We start from the raw sequence: 19093 nt of genomic DNA on the forward strand, positions 1-19093 counted from the left end.
AATGGTAAGTAATGGGACCATGTAGAAGCATGGAATATGTAATAGTAAGTACACATCCATACCAATGAAGTCATGCTGCTGATATACGGTTGGTTGCTGATTATCCTACTTCATTACATCTCTGGCAGATACATGAAAGTGCTCTTTTAAATACACATGAGGTATCTAATGCTACATTCTCTTGTCGTATTCTCTTCAAGCTGGGCTAGATAACAAAGCACAACATGTGAAGAGAATATGTGAAAATTCAAAACAAAACAAGGAACCACCACCCACCACCCTTTCACAGGTACACCTACTAAAAAAGTGTGATCACATATGCCTGAAATTTAAATAAACAATGGGTCATTTAAGATGAGGGGTATGTCATTCTATACATTTTGGCAGAAGGATAACTATCGCCAAGTGACAATGCAAAAGAAGATGAACAGGAGCCACAGAAGAGCTATAAGAACAGCCCAATAAACTTCTGTAAATGGATTTGCAACACATACAGCAAACTTCAATACCTACTCCAAATGGTTCTAAATAGAAACCACAACCACAATTGGTGATCTCTTCAACTACATTTGAGTGAGCATGGTAAATGATTTCCTTGCTGCAAGGTTATGATGAAAAAGAAATGAATGGTATTTTTCCCTGAAACTGAAGACACCTGTGATATAATCACAGTAAAGGCTTTATCGAGTCATTTACATGAATAAGGTGTTTCTCTTGTATGAATTCTTTCCTATTTCCTGGCATCAAGATGATATATAAAGGCTTTAAAATGTTTACAGGGCGGGTTGGGGATTTAGCTCAGTGGTAGAGCACTTGCCTAGCAAGCACAAGGCCCTGGGTTCGGTCCCCAGCTCCGAAAAAAAAAGAAAAGGAAAGAAAAGAAAATGTTTACAGGGCTAGAGACATGGCTGTGTAAAGACAAACTCATTCCCAGGACAAAGGTCAGGTTTTTGATAACTTCCTATAATTCCTGCTATGAGAAGATCCAAGAGTTCTAATCTTCTTGAGAACCAACAATGCTCGTGTTCATACACACAAAAGGACACACTGACATCACATAATTAAAAGGAATAGAACTGGTTGACCAAATAAGTTTTACTCGTAAATGTATTTCGTGTGTAAGCATTCATTCCTGTGACTCAGGTTTTGAGGTATCTAAAGGCTTACCTAAAGCTTTTCTTCACCATAAATTGGTTCATGTAACAGAAAGCAAGTGTGTACGGTTGAAGTACCATCCTTCTCAGCTGGTAGTATCCTTCTGGAAGACTTAAAAAATGCTGTCCTGTTGGAGGCAATATGTCACTTGGGGTAGGTTTGAGAATTTACATCTATACACCATTTCTAGTGTACACTCTCTGCTTCATGCTTTAGAGTGAGGATGTGAGCTCTGATCACCCTGCTTTAGCTGCCATGTGTGACATTTCTTATATTGCCACTGTCATGGTGATCCCATACCTTTCTGGAACCATAAGCCAAATTAATCTCTTTTATAAGCTGCCTTAGACATTGTGTTTTATCATAGCAACAGAAAAAGCACTTTTGTAAATAGACTTGTAAGACATACAGCAAACTTCAATCCCTACTCCAAACATTTCAAAATATGAAAGTTTTATATCAGAATGAGCTATTTCATGTAACTGTAGAGAAATGTGATTATAAGTACAAACAAAAATAAACAGGGATTTCTGTGCTCACAAGTACAAACAAAATAAAGAGGGACATCAAACCATAAAGTTTGAATAGATTGTTGACACTGTCCCATTTTTTTGTCCAGAAAAATAATCTTGTTTGACTGAATATAAATGTGACAGCTATACATATTGCCAAATCCTTTATAGTCATAGTTTCTCTCCAGTAGAAATTCTTTCATGATGATAAAGATTGTAGAAATGTTCAAATGTTTCACTATATTAAATATATCCATATAGCCTTGCCCTAGTATGCATTCTTTCAAGACGATGAAGACTTGTGAAATGTGAAAAGGCTTGACCCAATGTAGTACACTCATTGTTTCTTTCCACTATGGGTTTCTTTCATGATGATGAAGACTACAGAAATGTACAAAGGCTTCATCATGTTAAATATACTCAGAGTTTCTCTACATTATAGTTTCCTTAGTGCCTTTGAAGATGTCTGACATGCAAAGGGTATATCACATTGATGACAGTCACAGGGTTTCTTTCCTGTATGTTATGGGCTCTTTTATGATACTGGAGACGACTTTGACACACAAAGGCTTTACCACATTGGTCATATTCAAAGAATTTCTCTCCAGTATGTATTATTTTATATATATGAAGATAACTGTGAAGTACAAAGACTTTAGCATATTTATTACATCCATAGGGTCTCTCTCCAGTATGTGTTGTTTTATGATACAGGAGACCACTTTCACATGCAAAGGCTTGATCATATTGATGACCTTCATAGGGTTTCTTTGCTGTATATGTTATGGGTTTTTTTTTATGATATTGGAGACCACTTTGACACACAAAGGTTTTGCCACATTGCTTACATTCATAGGGTTTCTGTCCAGTATGTCTTCTTTTATATGTTAGGAGATGACTGCTTCACGCAAAGACTTTACCACATTGGTCACATTCAAAGGGTTTCTCTCCAGTATGTGTATTCTTTTATATAATTGAAAATAACTGCCAGGTCAAAGACTTTACCATATTCGTTACATCCATAGGGTTTCTCTCCAGGATGTGTTGTTTTATGATACAGGAGACCATTTTGACATGCAAAGGCTTGATCACATTGATTACTCTCATCGGGTTTCTCTCCATTATGCATTTGTTTATGTTTCTGGAGACCACTTTGCTGTGTAGTCTTTGCTATACTGCTTACATTCATAGGGTTTCTCTTCAGTATGTGTTCTTTTATGCACGTGGAGACTACTGTGACTTACAAATGGCTTTGCCACACTGCTTACATTCACAGAGTTTCTCTCTAGTATGTATTGTTTTATGCACTTGGAGATTATTGTTCCGTGCAAAGGCTTTCCCACATTGGTCACATTCAAAGGGTTTCTCTCCAGTATGTGTTCTTCGATGTATCTGAAGATAACTGTGATATATGAATGTTTTCCCACATTCATTACATCCATGGGGCTTCTCTCCAGTATGTGTTCTTCTATGATACTGGAGACCACTTTGACATGCAAAGGCTTTATTACATTGCTTACACTCATAGAGTTTCTTTCCAGTATGTGTTCTTATATGTTGTATAAAATGATTGTTTTGTGCAAAGGATTTACCACATTGATTACATTCATAGAGCTTCTCTACAGTATGAATTCTTTGATGTCTTTGAAGATGACTGTGACGTGCAAAGGCTTTATCACACTGCTTACATTCAAAGGGTCTCTTTCCCGTATGTGTTCTTTTATGCTGTTGGAGACCACTCTGACTTGCAAAGGCTTTCCCACATTGCTTACACTCAAAGGGTTTTTCTCCAGTATGTGTTCTTTTATGCACTTGGAGATTACTGCTTTGTGAAAAGGCTTTACCACACTGATTACATTTATAGGGTTTCTCCCCAGTATGACTTCTTCCATGCCTTTCAAGATGACTGTGCTGTACAAAGGCCTTACCACAGAGATTGCATTCATAAGCTTTCTCTGCAGTATGTGTTCTTTGACGTATTTGTAGATTGGTATAACATGCAAAGTCTTTACCGCTTTGGCTACATTTCACAGTATGAATTCCTGCAGGTTGCTGAAGATGACTGTGTTGTGGAACGTCTTTACCACATTGATTACATTCGTCAGGTTTCTCACCTGTATGAATTCTTTTATGCATTTTAAGAGAACTGTGACCTGTAAAGGCTTTACCACATTGGTTACAATTAGAGGGTTTGTCTCCGCCGTGTGTTCTTTTATGTATTTGTAGACTACTGTGATATGCAAAGGCCTCAAAATATTGAATACCTTCATAGGATTTCTCTCCGGTATGAATTTGTTGATGTCTTTGAGGATGGCTGTGATAAGCAAAGATTTTACCATGTTGAGTAAATTCTGAGGATTTCTCTTCAATAGGACTTTTTTCATGCCTGCAAAGATAAATGGCACATATGCAAGCTTTTCCACGTGCATTATACTGATGACTTTTTATCTGTGTGAATTAGTTTTACAATTTGGCCTAATTATAAAGAGCAATCTGATATTAAGGTATTATCAGTATTTTTCATTCATAGTGTTCTCCGTCATTATGGGCTGTTTTGCATGTTTGAAGATACAAGTCATGTGAGAGCATTGATTAAATGGCTCACATTTATAGCATCCTTTTTCTATAAGAGGTTTGCTACATATTTGAAGAAACTGGAAGAACCCAGATCTTCACCACACTGACTGTATTCATAAAATTTGCTATTCTGTGAGTCATAATACATTTTCAAAGTGAACCAAGGCAAACACAAGTATTTCCACATTTAGTATTCATAGCAATAGATTGCACTGTAAGTTTGTATATGGCCCTGATAAAGTTGGAAATAGAATTATTTGTATATCTGTATCCCATTCAGAGAGTCTCCTCAAAGTGGAGACTACTATGTATTTTCTATTTAATTGTTCTGGTTGAGAGCGAGGTTCATTGCTACTTTCAATATTTCTATATTATACGGCTGGTATCCATTGTGATATATGATATCAATATCAAAAGAAGAATAGCAAATGAAAAAGCTTTCACATTACATTCAGTTTGACCTTTTTTCCTTATAGACATGTGGTACAGGGATTAAAGTTTCTCTATGCCACATTCTTGACTCTCATAAACTGCCCATATCACTAAACTTAGCTACATTATTACAAATATATGAGTAATACTAACTTTACTGTGGACTATTTTCTTATTAGAAGGCTTTGGACATAGGCTCATCACCTAATCATTGTGTGTACCCTCTGCAATATCTGAATAGTAGTAGGTTGAACAAACCAGCAGTCCTACAGTATAAGCTCTATTGGGCTATGATTCAAATGGTGATATCTGTGAAGGCATTGTTTCTTTGTGTTTGTAGTTAGAGGAATATGTGTAAGCACAAATTAGATACCTGATATTAACACACATGGTTTCGTGAAAACTTAGTAATCATGCATAACTTAAAGCAGTGTTTTTTTTTCCCTTTGCTTTCCTTTAAAATTTGCAGGACACATTAAAATGTATTCAGAGACACATTTTTATCAGTTTGCACTTGAAAATTACCTTCCACGTCTTCTAGAACTTTGAAAATGTTCTTCAATATTATGGTCTTCCCAATTGTTGCCTAAATATAATACCAGAGAACATATGTTATATTATTGGAAATTAGGCAAAATTGAAGTTACTATCTTCAGTGAACCTTAGAACCGTGCTCGATTTATTCATCTCATTATTCATCATTCTCAACAGAAATTACAAAAAGAAATGCCAATAAAAAATAAACAGTTGTCCTTACATTTTAAAAAATGAAAAAAAGGGGTTGGGGATTTAGCTCAGTGGTAGAGTGCTTGCCTAGCAAGCACAAGGCCCTGGGTTCGGTCCCCAGCTCTGAAAAAAAAAGAAAAAAAAAAAAAATGAAAAACAACAACAACAACAACAACAAAAAACTCACAGTCTTACCTACAGCAGCAAGATTCCTGTAGGTCTCCAGCATCACATCTTTGTAGAGACTCTTCTGGGAAGGATCCAGCAAAGCCCACTCTTCCTGAGTGAAGTTCACATGCACATCATCATAGGTCACAACACCCTGAAATATTCCATACATATGTACATGAGAAAGCATGATACTGACAACATTGTAAATCTATACTTCATTGAGAATATTCATGTAATTCTGGTGCTTCCTCCAGTTAATTCCTGAAACAAATGTTCTTATGTAATCCCACATTCATTTTAGAAAGAAACTCAGTAATGAACGAGGTTCACCTCTGCCATTTCTGTACCCTCTGAATAGGATAAAGAGTTAGAAGAGAAATGGAAGCTAACAGCCGTAAGGACAGACAAGCAAACAGATCAACAGTACTGAGCACACATCAGATAAATTGTATGAAGAATTACTAACTATAAAATGATGAACAGATTGGGTGTATTATTCATGCCTTTAATCCCAGCAGTCAAAAGACAGACACAAGTGTATATCTCATTGAGGTGGATGCCAGCCTGGTCTATGCAATGAGTTTCAGGACAGCAAGAGATACATATTAAGACCCTGATTGCTCTGCAATAATCAATCATTCAAAAAGACAAAAATCGTTTAAATAAAAAAAAAACCTTAGAGCTCTTTACTGGAGTTCAGGCAAAGAATTGTATATCCATTCCGTTGGGTATTCATAATCCAAACAACTGAAGAGTGCCAGTTTAAACTGTAACATTAATAAGATCTTACTAAAAGGGAATGCATGATTAAACAGTTATAAATGGACAGATGAAAATATCAGCAGTATAAATGTTGACCATGAATAACAACATAGGCTAGGAGAGGGGGCTCACTAAATCTATGGCCAATCTTGCAAATAACTAGGGTTAATTGCCAGTATTTACATGGAGGCTCACAATTACCCATTATCCTAAGTTCAAGAGTTCTGAGGTCATATTCTGAATACTGTCCAAATGAGGCACATATGATGTACTTATTCATGCATAGAGGGAAAATACTCATATTTATTCAAAAATTCAAAACAAAAACAGGTAGTAATAATGTCAAAACTTGCACGCCAATGGAACACCTAGGTAGATTTAATGTCATAAATAAATGACATCCTGAGAAATTTAATATATTGTCTGCTAAATTTTAAAATTCCAAGTGTACATGAAGGTCAGCACCATAGCATATGCTTCCCTGTACAAAAACCTACATTCCAGGTCCATCAGTAAATAATATAAAAACAAAACAAGCCAGTCATTTGGGGCCACATCTATTCCTAGCACTCTGGAGTCAGAGTTATATGGATTATTAAATTCAAGGCCTACCTGGTCTATATAACTACTTTCAGGACAGCCAAGGTTACATAGAGATACTTTGTCTTCAATATCAAAAACAAAAATGAGGGCTGGAGAAATGGCTCAGTGGTTAAGAGCACTGACTGCTCTTCCAGAGGTCCTGAGTTCAATTCCCAGCAACCACATGGTTGCTCACAACATCTGTCATGGGATCCGATGCCCTCTTCTAGTGTGTCTGAAGACAGTGACAATGTACCCTCATACACAAAATAAATAAATCTTTAAAAACAAAAACAAAAATTAAAAAATTAAAAATATAAAAATATGCTAGCAAAACAGCTTAGCATTGAATAGCAAGTGCTCCTACTATTTCTTATGGTGAGGACGTGACAGCAGGAGGAAGCTAACTGATCAGTTTCAACCACAACAGAGTAGACACAAAGAAAAGGAAATGGTATGAGTGTATGAATACTTAAATCCCATCCCCATTTTGTAATCGAGAAAGGTTCTTCTACAAAACCTTCTATAAGCTCCTCAAAAGAAGCCATAAAGGAGAGCCAAGTGTTCAAAGACATCCTATGTAGGAGTTTTTTGGATTCAGTCAACATTATTGTGACTCTAGTCACTATAGGCTCATGGTCATCCTTTCATGAAAATATATGTCGTCTAATTTCAATGATCTCAATGGTCTGCAACAGTCCCTACACTGTTTGAATGTCCAAAGATTTCTTTTACACTTTCGGCAATCTCTCCACTGCCACATACTGTGATATAAGATAACATTTTTGTGTCTTTCCAGTATACGGAGGCACAGAATACCCATTCCTATTTCAATAGTGAGAATGTGTACATGGGAACAAGGCAAGAAACCCAAGAGGGCAAACAGGAAATTCTGCAGCTCTGTCTCAGACACTTGGGGCTTCAGGTTCAAAGTGCTTACCTGGCTCTGTCCCTGCAACTTCTCATACATCTCTCAGTTCTAGTTCTTTCACTCCCTATGTGTATCTCTCCACGGCAGACTCTCATACCACAGGTCTCTCAACATCTTGTGGTCTCAAAATGCAACTGGGCATCATCCAATGAACTCTCACAGAGTCCTCACTGGGGCTCTGACTCTTCTGCCAAAAACAGATGGCTGAAGTAGTGTTGGACTGAAACCAGAGAGGAAGAATCCATGACCATAATTTTGTGTCTTCCCTGTTTCCAGAAACAGCACAATATGGGTGAGTCTGTTAAGTTTGGCTTCTAAATTGGGATGGAGCCTGCCACATGTGGACCATAGTTGGAGCACGTTTTATACAAAGTTCCTTCCTGGGACAAGAAATCATTTTGCCTACTCCTTCCATTAATTAAAAACTTAGCGGAAGGGAGTCTTACTCTTAGGTCACCCTCTTAGGCTTCCAATCCAGAGCAAGGGCTTTCTCTTTAATGGTGATAGTGTCCTTGAAAATTCCTGCCTGTTTCAGCACTGACTGCATCTGAAGCTATCTAGTGTTCTTTTTCTTTACAAACCACAGACTTTGCATTTCTTTCTACATCACTTGTTTCTTTTTTTTTTTTTTTTTTTTCTATTTGTGTGACAGGTAAATACCATCCAACAGACTCGATATTCTAACTAAACTAAGAATCAGCCCCTTATCTTTGAACTCTGCCTTACTCAATTTTGCAGGGCATGGGCAGAATAAGGAACATTTGGGACCAAAATATCACACATGACCTCTAGCTAAAATTTTCATGACATCGCTTTCCCCCTGAAATCCTATGACCTCAACTTCCTGTGCCTGTATTAGTCTACAGTGTGGTCTGCCAGGCCCTACAAGAACAGCAGATGAAGATCCGTGTGCAGCTTTCTATGCCTTTGCCATCCCAGTCCTTATGCTTTCCACATTCCTCCAAAAGAGAGCATTCCCAAGCTCTGTCCAGAATCGAAATCAATTATTGTGTACCATTTTTTTGTTCTAACTTGCTTCTCAGGTAATGAACCTTGATGCTTCTGTCTGTCAAATCACAGTCCATCATTTTGAGAGTTTAAGACAGAAACAGAAGCTAGAAAATACAGGTCCAACTATGGGGAAACATTGTTTCCTGGCTTGCTCTCTTGTTTGGTCACTATCTCAAGCTCGGCTAGCTGTCTTACCCAACCCAGACACACTTGCTTAGGGATATTGCCACCTCAGTGGAAGTGGCTTTGAACTACCTCTCACAGACATACCAACCAGCCATTTTGATTGGGCACACCCTCATTTGAGGGAACAGATGCTCTGAAATGTTGAGAACTGAAGCTGATTATGACACACAGATATATGTGTAATACATGAGAAATATATGATAATACACGAGAAGGTTTTAATAACCCTAAACCAATGTGTTACCCACACCAATCGCTTTAGCAAAGCCCCAAACATTGATAATTAGAACAACTGGAAAGCATAGATTTGCCAATAAATGCACAGAGGTGAGTCTTTAGAGGATCAAGAGGAGAAAACTAAAAAAACTGATTCTCCACAGACCACAGGCCATCCAACAAAACTTCATAACATAATATATTAAATTTTTAGAGGACAAAATAGTTGACAACACTGATTAAAGTATAGACAAAGACAGACCAATATATATGTGACAGACCTTCAAATAAGAAATATGGGATTATGGTCAAAAACAAAATCAAAGAAATCACTGACCGGAATTCATCCTGTGGGCTCTACTCTCCTTTGCCAATAATAGAAAATGGATCAGGAGGCTGTTCCAATCAGAGAGATATGCCTAAAGCATGCAAATGTTTCAACATTGGAGAAAATAATATTGCCTACTAAAAAGTATCTCCTTTTTCATGATAAAGAAAAGAATGCCTGTTAGGATCACTTAGGAATCATTTTGTTTTCTACGATTAATGACTGCATACAAATCTACACCAGTGGGAGGAAATGCAAACTTTTAAAAACCAAATGCAAGAATGAAGACATTTCAAAAACAGTACTCTAAAATAGATTCTTTTGCAGTAACTGCTTTATAAGTCATAAGCACATTTGAAAACATATCTATTCCCATTTTTATGTTTATGTTTGGTTTGTGTGTGAGAATGAATATCTTCCATGTACAGGTGACACACAGGGGAAGAGGATGGCAGAGCCCCTGGATATGGAGGAGCAGGAGCATCCGAACTTGGGTTGGATGTTTGTATATGAACTCAGGTCAACCCCAAAAGAGTAGATGCTCACTATTCTGCCCAGCCCACATAGTGCTTTTTATCCAATAAGCAAATAATCCTTCACAGACAAACAACATGAAAACCTAAGTAAATAAATGATTCCTGGGAACCTGGTGCCTCCTTATTAAGATGTTAGTTACCGGACCAGGTAGAATGCCACCAGACCTTCCCAACTTTCTGTCACCTGAGTCCAAATAATCCAGGTTGCCCCTGGTGCAGCAGCTTCCTCTCCTCTGTCCAGGCCTCCTGGAGATTCAACAGACCATTCCCACCTTCCCTTCTCTTCATGCCCCATCTCTGCGAGTGAGCCCCCAAGTATCGGTAGACACCCCCTGCTCAACCACAGGCCATCCCTGTCAGAAGACAAGGTAGTCTGTCCAACAGATACCTAGTATCTGTTACCCAACACGCAATTCTCACAGTTGCCCTTAGCACTGCAACACAATTCTCAGAGGACGATTCCTCCTCTGCGTTCACACTTCCTGTGAAGATCACAGACCATCCACAACTGCCTTTCTTTTCCCACCTCAACTGTGTCCCTGCCCTGACATGGGCACACATCTCTTCTCAACCACATGCCACTCTTGCCAGAAAACCAGGCAGGCTGTCCACAGAACTAACACACCTAGTACCTTGGATGCAGTTTTCAGTTTCCCCTAGTACTGGACCAGAACGTAAGAGGCAATTTCCCCTCTCTTCTGTCAAATGTCCTATGGATCACTAAGATCATCTTTCACTTGATTCCTCCGCCCCCAACCTTCAAAACCAGCAAGCATGAGTCCTTGAACACCCCCTGCAAAAAAGACCAGAACAGTAAATGAGACAACACACTCTCTGAAAATACAGAGAACAAGCAGAAATCCAGGAAAAAACATCCACCCTAAGAACAAATCCAGAAATCGGCACCTATAATCACACCAAACCTAGATGCCTAGACACCAAGCTTAGGAACCTAGTAACAACCAGAAAAATATGTCACCAAAGGAACAAAACTATCCTCCCACAGCAAGTCCTGCAAATTCCAACAATAGGTGAAAGTCCAAAAAAAAAAAAAAGACCTTAAAACAAATTACGTGAAGAGATAGACATCCTTAAAAAGGAATGGATAAATCTCCTCCTAAAATCAAAGAAAACACAATCAAACAACTGGAAAAAAAACAAATTCCATATATAAAGGGAAGAAAAATAAAGCAAACAATTGAAGAAAACAACTGTTCATGACTTAAAAATGAAAATAAAGGAAGCACAAACTGAGGGAATCCTGGCAAGGAAACTTTTGAACTGCAAAGAGGAACTTCAGAGGCAAGGTTCACCCACAGAGCAGAGATGGAGGAGAGAATCCCAGGCATTGAAGGTCCATTAGAAGGAATGGATACACAGGACAGAAAGAGTTCCATCTAAGAATTCATACGTTTATAACATGATCGTTGATTCCAAAGCTATGTCATGAGAAAACTCAGAATTCACAATAGGATTATTAAGAAATAGTACACACACTGGCACAGTGTGACTTCTGTTCTTACAATAAAGATACAGTAATCAAGAAGATTTGTGAAAATGATGGGATGGAGTTTTCATCAAAATACCTAAGGAAACTACACTATCAATAGTTTGAACTTGACCTATGTTACCTATGACAGTATGTATATACAAATTAAATAAACACAGACTTCATGACTCCTATACACTCAAAGTATTCCCTAAACTGTTACATTTTTCACCTTCCGGCTACTGTTTATTGATCTGTCTTCCAAAGGCTCAATGCTCTACAGCTTTCTCTGTAAATGGAGGTGATCAGAAAAGTGAGCTATGACTCTGCAGCCCTTCATGACCCCTTGTGGTTTCATGCAGACACAGCCCTACTGAAGCCCACACAAAATAATGCTGAAGAACAATTTACTGTTTGCTTCATGCCACACGGATTATGTCACAAGATGTGCAATTTGTCCAATCCACCTACCCACCACCACGCACACCTGAGAAACATCTGCTTCTCAGAAACTCCTTTTGTACCCTGAATTGAAGTTCCATGAATCATGCCATTGTGACTGGAAGTAACAGAAAAGTAAACAGATTCTAATCAAATATGGCTGAAGGATTATCCCTATCACCTCCTTTCTCCCAATTTCTAAACTACTTATAAAATTTCTCAAACAGAACTGAGTGTGGAATTGCAAGGGTCAGCACTTATGGAAACCAGACCTTCAGTTCCCCAGTGTCTCCCTACTGTACAGCAAGCACACTGCCTTGGGGTACACCTGGAGAGTGATATCATGAGCACCCCGGCTTTACAGTGCCAGTGTTCATCTTAACCTCCCCGTCCCAGGAAATCCACACTCAGGGAGGGCCACAGGACAAGAGCCTCTGCTCAGATCACCGCGCTGACCAACGGAACCACAGTCTGACTCACAATCCGTCTCAGTTGCAGCAGATCAGACGCTGAGGGCTCAGCCGGCTCGCTCCTCCTGAACTGGGGACACCAGTCTCAACTAATCTGGAACCCTGGGAGCTCCCACACAATAACCATGGCATGGCTTCCGGTCCTCCTCACAGCGTGCTACACCTGCATCTGAGGAGAATCCTGTAAAGGATCTGCACACTACCTTCCACTGGTGATCCTGATTGCTAAGCCTGCCAATGTCCCTCATAAGCTTGGAAAACCCAGCTGGACCTCATGACGGTAGCAACTCCTCTCCTGAGGGATCAGAGAGCAAATGCCTCAGACAACTGAAGCCTTCCTAAGTCTGCCTTTCCAGCCTAGGTGCAGACAGAGCCCTAGTCTGGGAAGATTGTATTTAATGGAATTTTCTAGTCTCTTAGAGCACTTCTTCTCCTCTTCCAAGACACTGGGTCCTCTGTTTGCATATTCCATTACACACACAATGTCCAGTCCACCCATCTCTACTTCATAGTTGGGAAGTCCTGAAGCCTAACTTCAGTCAAATTTGAGTAGTAATAATAATTAAAGCAAAACATGGTCGTGGATTTTAAAGCAAGAAGCAGTTAATGGGAGGTAATAGAAAAAAAAGAAGAAAGAAAAGAAATAAAAAAAGGAAGGACATGCTTCTAGGTATCACAGAGGACAATGTTTGACAGGCTTACAGGAGGGTCAAGCCAATGTCAGAGACAGCAAGACCAGCTAACACCAGAGACAACGAGATGGTGAGAGGCAAGCACAGGAACCTAAGCAACAGAAACCAAGGCTACTTGGCATCCTCAGCGCCCAGTTCTCCCACCAAAGCAAATATTGGATATCCCAAAACACCGGAAAGGCAAGATTTGGATTTAAAATCATATCTCACGATGATGATAGAGGACTTTAAGAAGGACATAAATAACTCCTTAAAGAAATACAGAACAACACAGGTAAACAAGTAGAAGCCCTTTACGCAAAAATTCCTTAAAGAATTATAGGAAAACACAACCAAACAGGTGAAGGAATTGAACAAAACCATCCAGGATCTAAAAATGGAAATAGAAATGATAAAGAAATCACAAAGGAAGACAACCCTGGAGATAGAAAACCTATGAAAGAGATCAGGAGTCATAGATGCAAGCATCAGCAACCGAATACAAGAGATAGAAGAGAGAATCTCAGGAGCAGAAGATACCACAGAAAACACTGACACAACTGTCAAAGATAATGTAAAACACAAAAAGCTCCTAATCCAAAACATCCAGGAAATCCAAGATACAATGAGAAGACCAAAGCTAAGGATAAAAGGTATAGAAGAGAGCAAAGATTCCCAACTTAAAGGGCCAGTAAATATCTTCAACAAAAGTACAGAAGAGTGGGGTTGGGGATTTAGCTCAGTGGTAGAGCGCTTGCCTAGCAAGCGCAAGGCCCTGGGTTCAGTCCCCAGCTCCGAAAAAAAGAAGAAAAAAAAAAAAAAAGACAGCTATAGTGTACTCACATACATAAAAAGTACAGAAGAAAACTTCCCTAACCTAAAGAAAGAGATGCACATAAACATACAAGAAGCCTACACAATTCCAAATACATTGCACCAGAAAAGAAATTTCTCCTGTCACATAACAGTCAAAACACCAAATGCAAAAAAATAAAATAAAATAAAATAAAAAAGGAAGAAAGAATATTAAAAGCAATAAGGGAAAAAGTAACATATAAAGGAAGACTTATCAGAATTACACCAGACTTCTCACCAGAGACCATGAAAGCCAGAAGATCCTGGACAGATGTCATACAGACCCTAAGAGAACACAAAAACAGCCCAAGCTACTATATGCAGCAAAACTCTCAATTAACATAGATGGAGAAACCAAGATATTCCATGACAAAAACCAAATTTATACAATATCTTTCCACAAATCCAGTTCTACAAAGGATAATAGATGGAAAACTCCAACACAAGGAGAAAAACTACATTCTACAAAAAGCAAGAAAGTAATCTTCCTGCAACAAACCCAAAAGAAGAGAGACACACAAACATAATCCCACCTCTAACAACAAAAATAACAGGAAACAACAATCACTATTCCTTAATATCTCTTAACATCAATGGACTCAATTCCCTAATAAAAAGACATAGACTAACAGACCAGATACATAAAGAGGACCCAGCATTTTGCTGCATACAGGAAACAAACCTCGCTGAAAAAGTCAGACACTACCTCAGAGAAAAAGGCTGGAAAACAATTTTCCAAGCAAACAGTCCCAAGAAACAAGCTGGGGTAGCAATTCTAATATCGAATAACATCGAATTTCAACCAAAAGTTGAAAATCAAAAAAGATAAGGAAGGACACTTCATATTCATCAATGGAAAAATCCACCAAGATAAACTCTCAATCCTGAATATCTAGGCTCCAACATTCATAAAAGAAACCGTATTAAACCTCAAAGCACACATTGTACCTCACACAATAAGAGTGGGAGATTTCAACGCCCCACTCTCATTGATGGACAGATCATGGAAACAGAAATTAAACAGAGACAAAGAAAAACTATGAGAAGTTATGAACCAAATGGATTTAACTGATATCTACACACATTTCATCCTAAAACAAAAGAATATATACCTTCTTCTCAGCACCTCATGGTACCTTCTCCAAAACTGACCATATAATCAGTCACAAAACAAGCCTCAACAGATACAAAAAGATTGAAATAATCCCATGCATCCTATCAGATCACCACGGATTTAGGCTGGTCTTCAATAACAACAAAAACAACAGAAAGCCCACATCCACATGGAAGTTGAACAACACTCTACTCAATGATAACTTGGTCAAGAAAGAAATAAAGAAAAATTAAAGACTTTATAGAATTCAATGAAAATGAAGGTACAACACACCCAAACTTATGGGACACAATGAAAGCAGTGCTAAGAGGAAAACTGATAGCTCTGAGTGCCTCCCTCCAAAAAGAGACTTCAGAGAGCATGCACTAGCAGCTTGACAGCCCACCTAAAAGCTCTAGAACAAAAAGAAGCAAAAAAAACCAAGAGGAGGAGACAGCAAGAAATAAATTCAGTGCTGAAATCAACCAAGCAGAAACAAAGAATCAACAAAACCAGGAGCTGGTTCTTTGAGAAAATCAACAAGATAGATAAACCCTTAGCCAGACTAACCAGAGGGCACAGAGAGAGGATCCAAATTAACAAAATTAGAAATGAAAAGGGAGACATAACAACTGAATACTAGGAAATTCAAAAAAGTCATCAGATCCTACTATAAAAGCCTATATTCAACAAAACTGGAAAATCTGGACGAAATGGACAATTTTTTAAACAGATACCAGGTATCAAAGTTAAATAAGGATCAGATAAACCATCTAAATAGTCCCACGACTCCTTAAGAAATAGAAGCAATTGGTAAAAGTCTCGCAACCAAAAAAAGCCCAGGACCAGATGGGTTTAGTGGAAATTCTATCAGATTTTCATAGAAGACCTAATAACAATACTGTCCAAACTATTCCACAAAATAGAAACAGAAGGAACACCACCAAATTCCTTCTATAAAGCTACAATTGTGCTTATATCTAAACCACACAAAGACCCCACAAAGAAAGAGAACTTCAGACCAATATCCCTTATGAATATGGACACCAAAATACTCAATAAAATTCTTGTAAACCAAATCCAAGAACACATCAAAATGATCATCCATCATGATCAAGTAGGCTTCATCCCAGGGATGCAAGAATGGTTTAATATATGGAAATCCATCAAGGTGATCCACTGTGTAAACAAGCTCAAGGAAAATACCACATGATCATCTCATTAGATGCTGAAAAAGCATTTGGCAAAATTCAACACCTCTTCATGATAAAAGTCCTGTAAAGATCAGGAATTCAAGGCCCATACCTAAACATAGTAAAAGCAATATACAGCAAACCAGTAGCCAACATCAAACAAAATGGAGAGAAAGTTGAAGCACTCCCACTAAAATCAGGGACTAGACAAGGCTGCCTACCCTCTCCCTACCTACCAATATTAGCCTACCTAGAGCAATCAAACAATGAAAGGAGGTCAATCAAACGGATACAAATTGGAAAGAAAGAAGTCAAAATACCACTAGTGCAGATGATAGTACACTTAAGTGACCCCAAAAGTTCCACCAGAGAACTACTAAGCCTGATAGACAACTTCAGCAAAGGGGCTGAACATAAGATTAACTCACACAAATCAGTAGCCTTCCTCTACTCAAAGGACAAATAGTCTGGGAAAGGCATTTGGGAAACGACACCCTTCACAATAAACACAAATAACATAAAATACCTCGGTGCGACTCTAACCAGGCAAGTGAAACATCTGTATGGCAAGAACTTCAAGCCTCTGAAGAAAGAAAATGAAGGAGATCTCAGAAGATGGAAAGATCTCCCATGCTCATGGATTGGCAGGATTAATATAGTAAAAATGGCTATCTTGCCGAAAGCAATCTACAGATTCAATGCTATCCCCATCAAAATTCCAACTCAATTCTTCATAGAGTTAGAAGGAGCAATTTGCAAATTCATTTGGAATAACAACAACAACAAAAAGGATATATAAATCTATCCTCATCAATAAAACTTCTGGGGGAATAACCATCCCTCACATCCTGCTGTATTACAGAGCAATAGTGATAAAAAACTGTATGGTATTGGTACAGAGATAGGCAGATAGATCGGTGGAATAAAATTTTAAGACCCACAAATGAACCCACACAGCTATGTTCACTCGATCTTTGACAAAGGAACTAAAACCATCCAATGGAAAAAAGCATTTTCAACAAATGGTACTGGGTTCAACTGGAGGTAAGCATGTAGAGGAATGCAAATTGATCCATTCTTATGGCCCTGTACAAAGCTCAAGTCCAAATGGATCAAGGACCTCCACATAAAACCAGATACACTCAAACTAATAGAAGAAAAAGCAGGAAGCCTCGAACACGTGGGCAAATTTCCTGAACAGAACACCAATGGCTTACGCTCTAAGATCAAGAATTGACAAATGGAACCTCATAAAATTGCAAAGCTTCTATAAGGGAAAGGACAGGTCATTAGGACAAAACGGCAACCAACAGATTGGGAAATGATCTTTACCAAACCTACATCTGATAGAGGGATAATATCCAATATATACAAGAAAATCAAGAAGGTAAAGTCCACAGAGTCAAATAACCCTATTAAAAATGGGGTGCAGAGCTGTGACATTCTCCATACATAAAGATCTCATAGAAAGCCTTGCTTGATCAGGCCAGTCCTCAGCACAACAGTGTTTTTCCTTTTCAAAGACTTGTCACCCAGTGTAGTCTTGCCCATGTGGCAAAACTATGCTTTTCTCAAGAAGAAAACTGGTCCTTTAAGGAACTCCAGGCCTTAATGTTGTCTGTGACCCTATATTGTCCCCTTGAGCCACTTGTTAGAGTTCTGTTCTTTGATTGGGCCTTGTTTGTGATTGTAAACCAGAGTTGTCTCCTTAGTTATGGTTTGTAGACAAATGTCTAATCCTGGTAAAGAAACATATGTATTCTAACATTCTATTCTCTAACAGACCTGGTTAGCATACCGTGTATCTGTGGGGCGTTTTAGAGACAGTCCTCCCTCAGTTACATTCTACTTGGTGTCACTATAAGTTTTTATAAATCCTTTACATGATCAATTTTACTCTTCTAAATAATATTCACCACAGCTAAATATTTGAGTGCTACATATTCAACACACGAGATGCCTTTTGCAGCTTCCACAGAATTAACTCCAAATGGATCTTACACCTACATATTAAAGAGCTAAATGCTAAGGCCAGAACTTACTGAAGATACCAGAGAAACTAGGGCTCTCCGAGTCTGGCATCTTGCTAAGGATGTTTCTACATAGAAGCCCTTTCCCCAAATGCTTTGTGCAGATAAAGCCATCCTAGTGTAGTTATTCAGAGGCCACTTCGGGTCCGTGGAGAGAATAGGACCACAGGGAACCTCAGAAGTCGCTGCTTCTGTCTAGCTGCTGTTTACCACCGAGCCCCAGGGATGACCCACCACACCAGGTCCCTCTGCTCAGCCGCTTGCTCCATCCCTTCGTGGAAGATGGCCCTGCACGTACCATGTCGGGACTTCTGAGCTTGCCGGAGCTCTCCTCACAGCACCCAGCAGCAGCAGCAGACAGAACACGTCAAACGGAAATACTCCTGACTGTTCGGCTTCACAGGGAAACTTGCAAGAAAGCTCCCCACGGGAACTCGCTGGAATGCTCCCGGAAAAGCCCGCCTTCTCCTCTGATTGGTAGGGCCGCGTAGATGTGCTGATTGGCTAATGAGTCTTGAGTGACAGAAGCACCACCCTTAAGGTTAGAGTGTGCTGAACGGACAAAAGTGGAGGAGGAATTCTAGGCACAGGCTTCCAGTCAGAGGCTAGACGTTTTGCAGATCTCCAGAACTTTGCATTTTGGTACAACTTGCGTCTGTTTTCCCACCCAGGTCCGGGGAGGATCCACAACTCCAGCTTCTGGATGCTCAGCTATCTGCTCTTTCC

General features: G+C 39.0%; 2 protein-coding genes across 2 annotated transcripts in view; one reads left to right on the forward strand and one right to left on the reverse strand.

Moving 5' to 3' along the window:
• The window catches only part of LOC116902086 (zinc finger protein 120-like), a 94892-nt gene that overhangs the window by 56471 nt on the left and 19328 nt on the right, over window positions 1-19093 (forward strand). The gene's annotated exons all lie outside the window — the stretch shown is intronic.
• LOC116902084 (zinc finger protein 431-like) lies at window positions 1473-18811 on the reverse strand. The gene is given in 5 exon segments (XM_032904382.1): window positions 1473-2914; window positions 2916-4053; window positions 5202-5262; window positions 5598-5724; window positions 18666-18811. Coding segments are annotated over 5 exon segments (1443 nt in total). The 5' UTR covers window positions 18669-18811; the 3' UTR covers window positions 1473-2800.

Source organism: Rattus rattus, chromosome 5, assembly GCF_011064425.1.
Source record: "Rattus rattus isolate New Zealand chromosome 5, Rrattus_CSIRO_v1, whole genome shotgun sequence".
NCBI lineage: Eukaryota > Metazoa > Chordata > Mammalia > Rodentia > Muridae > Rattus > Rattus rattus.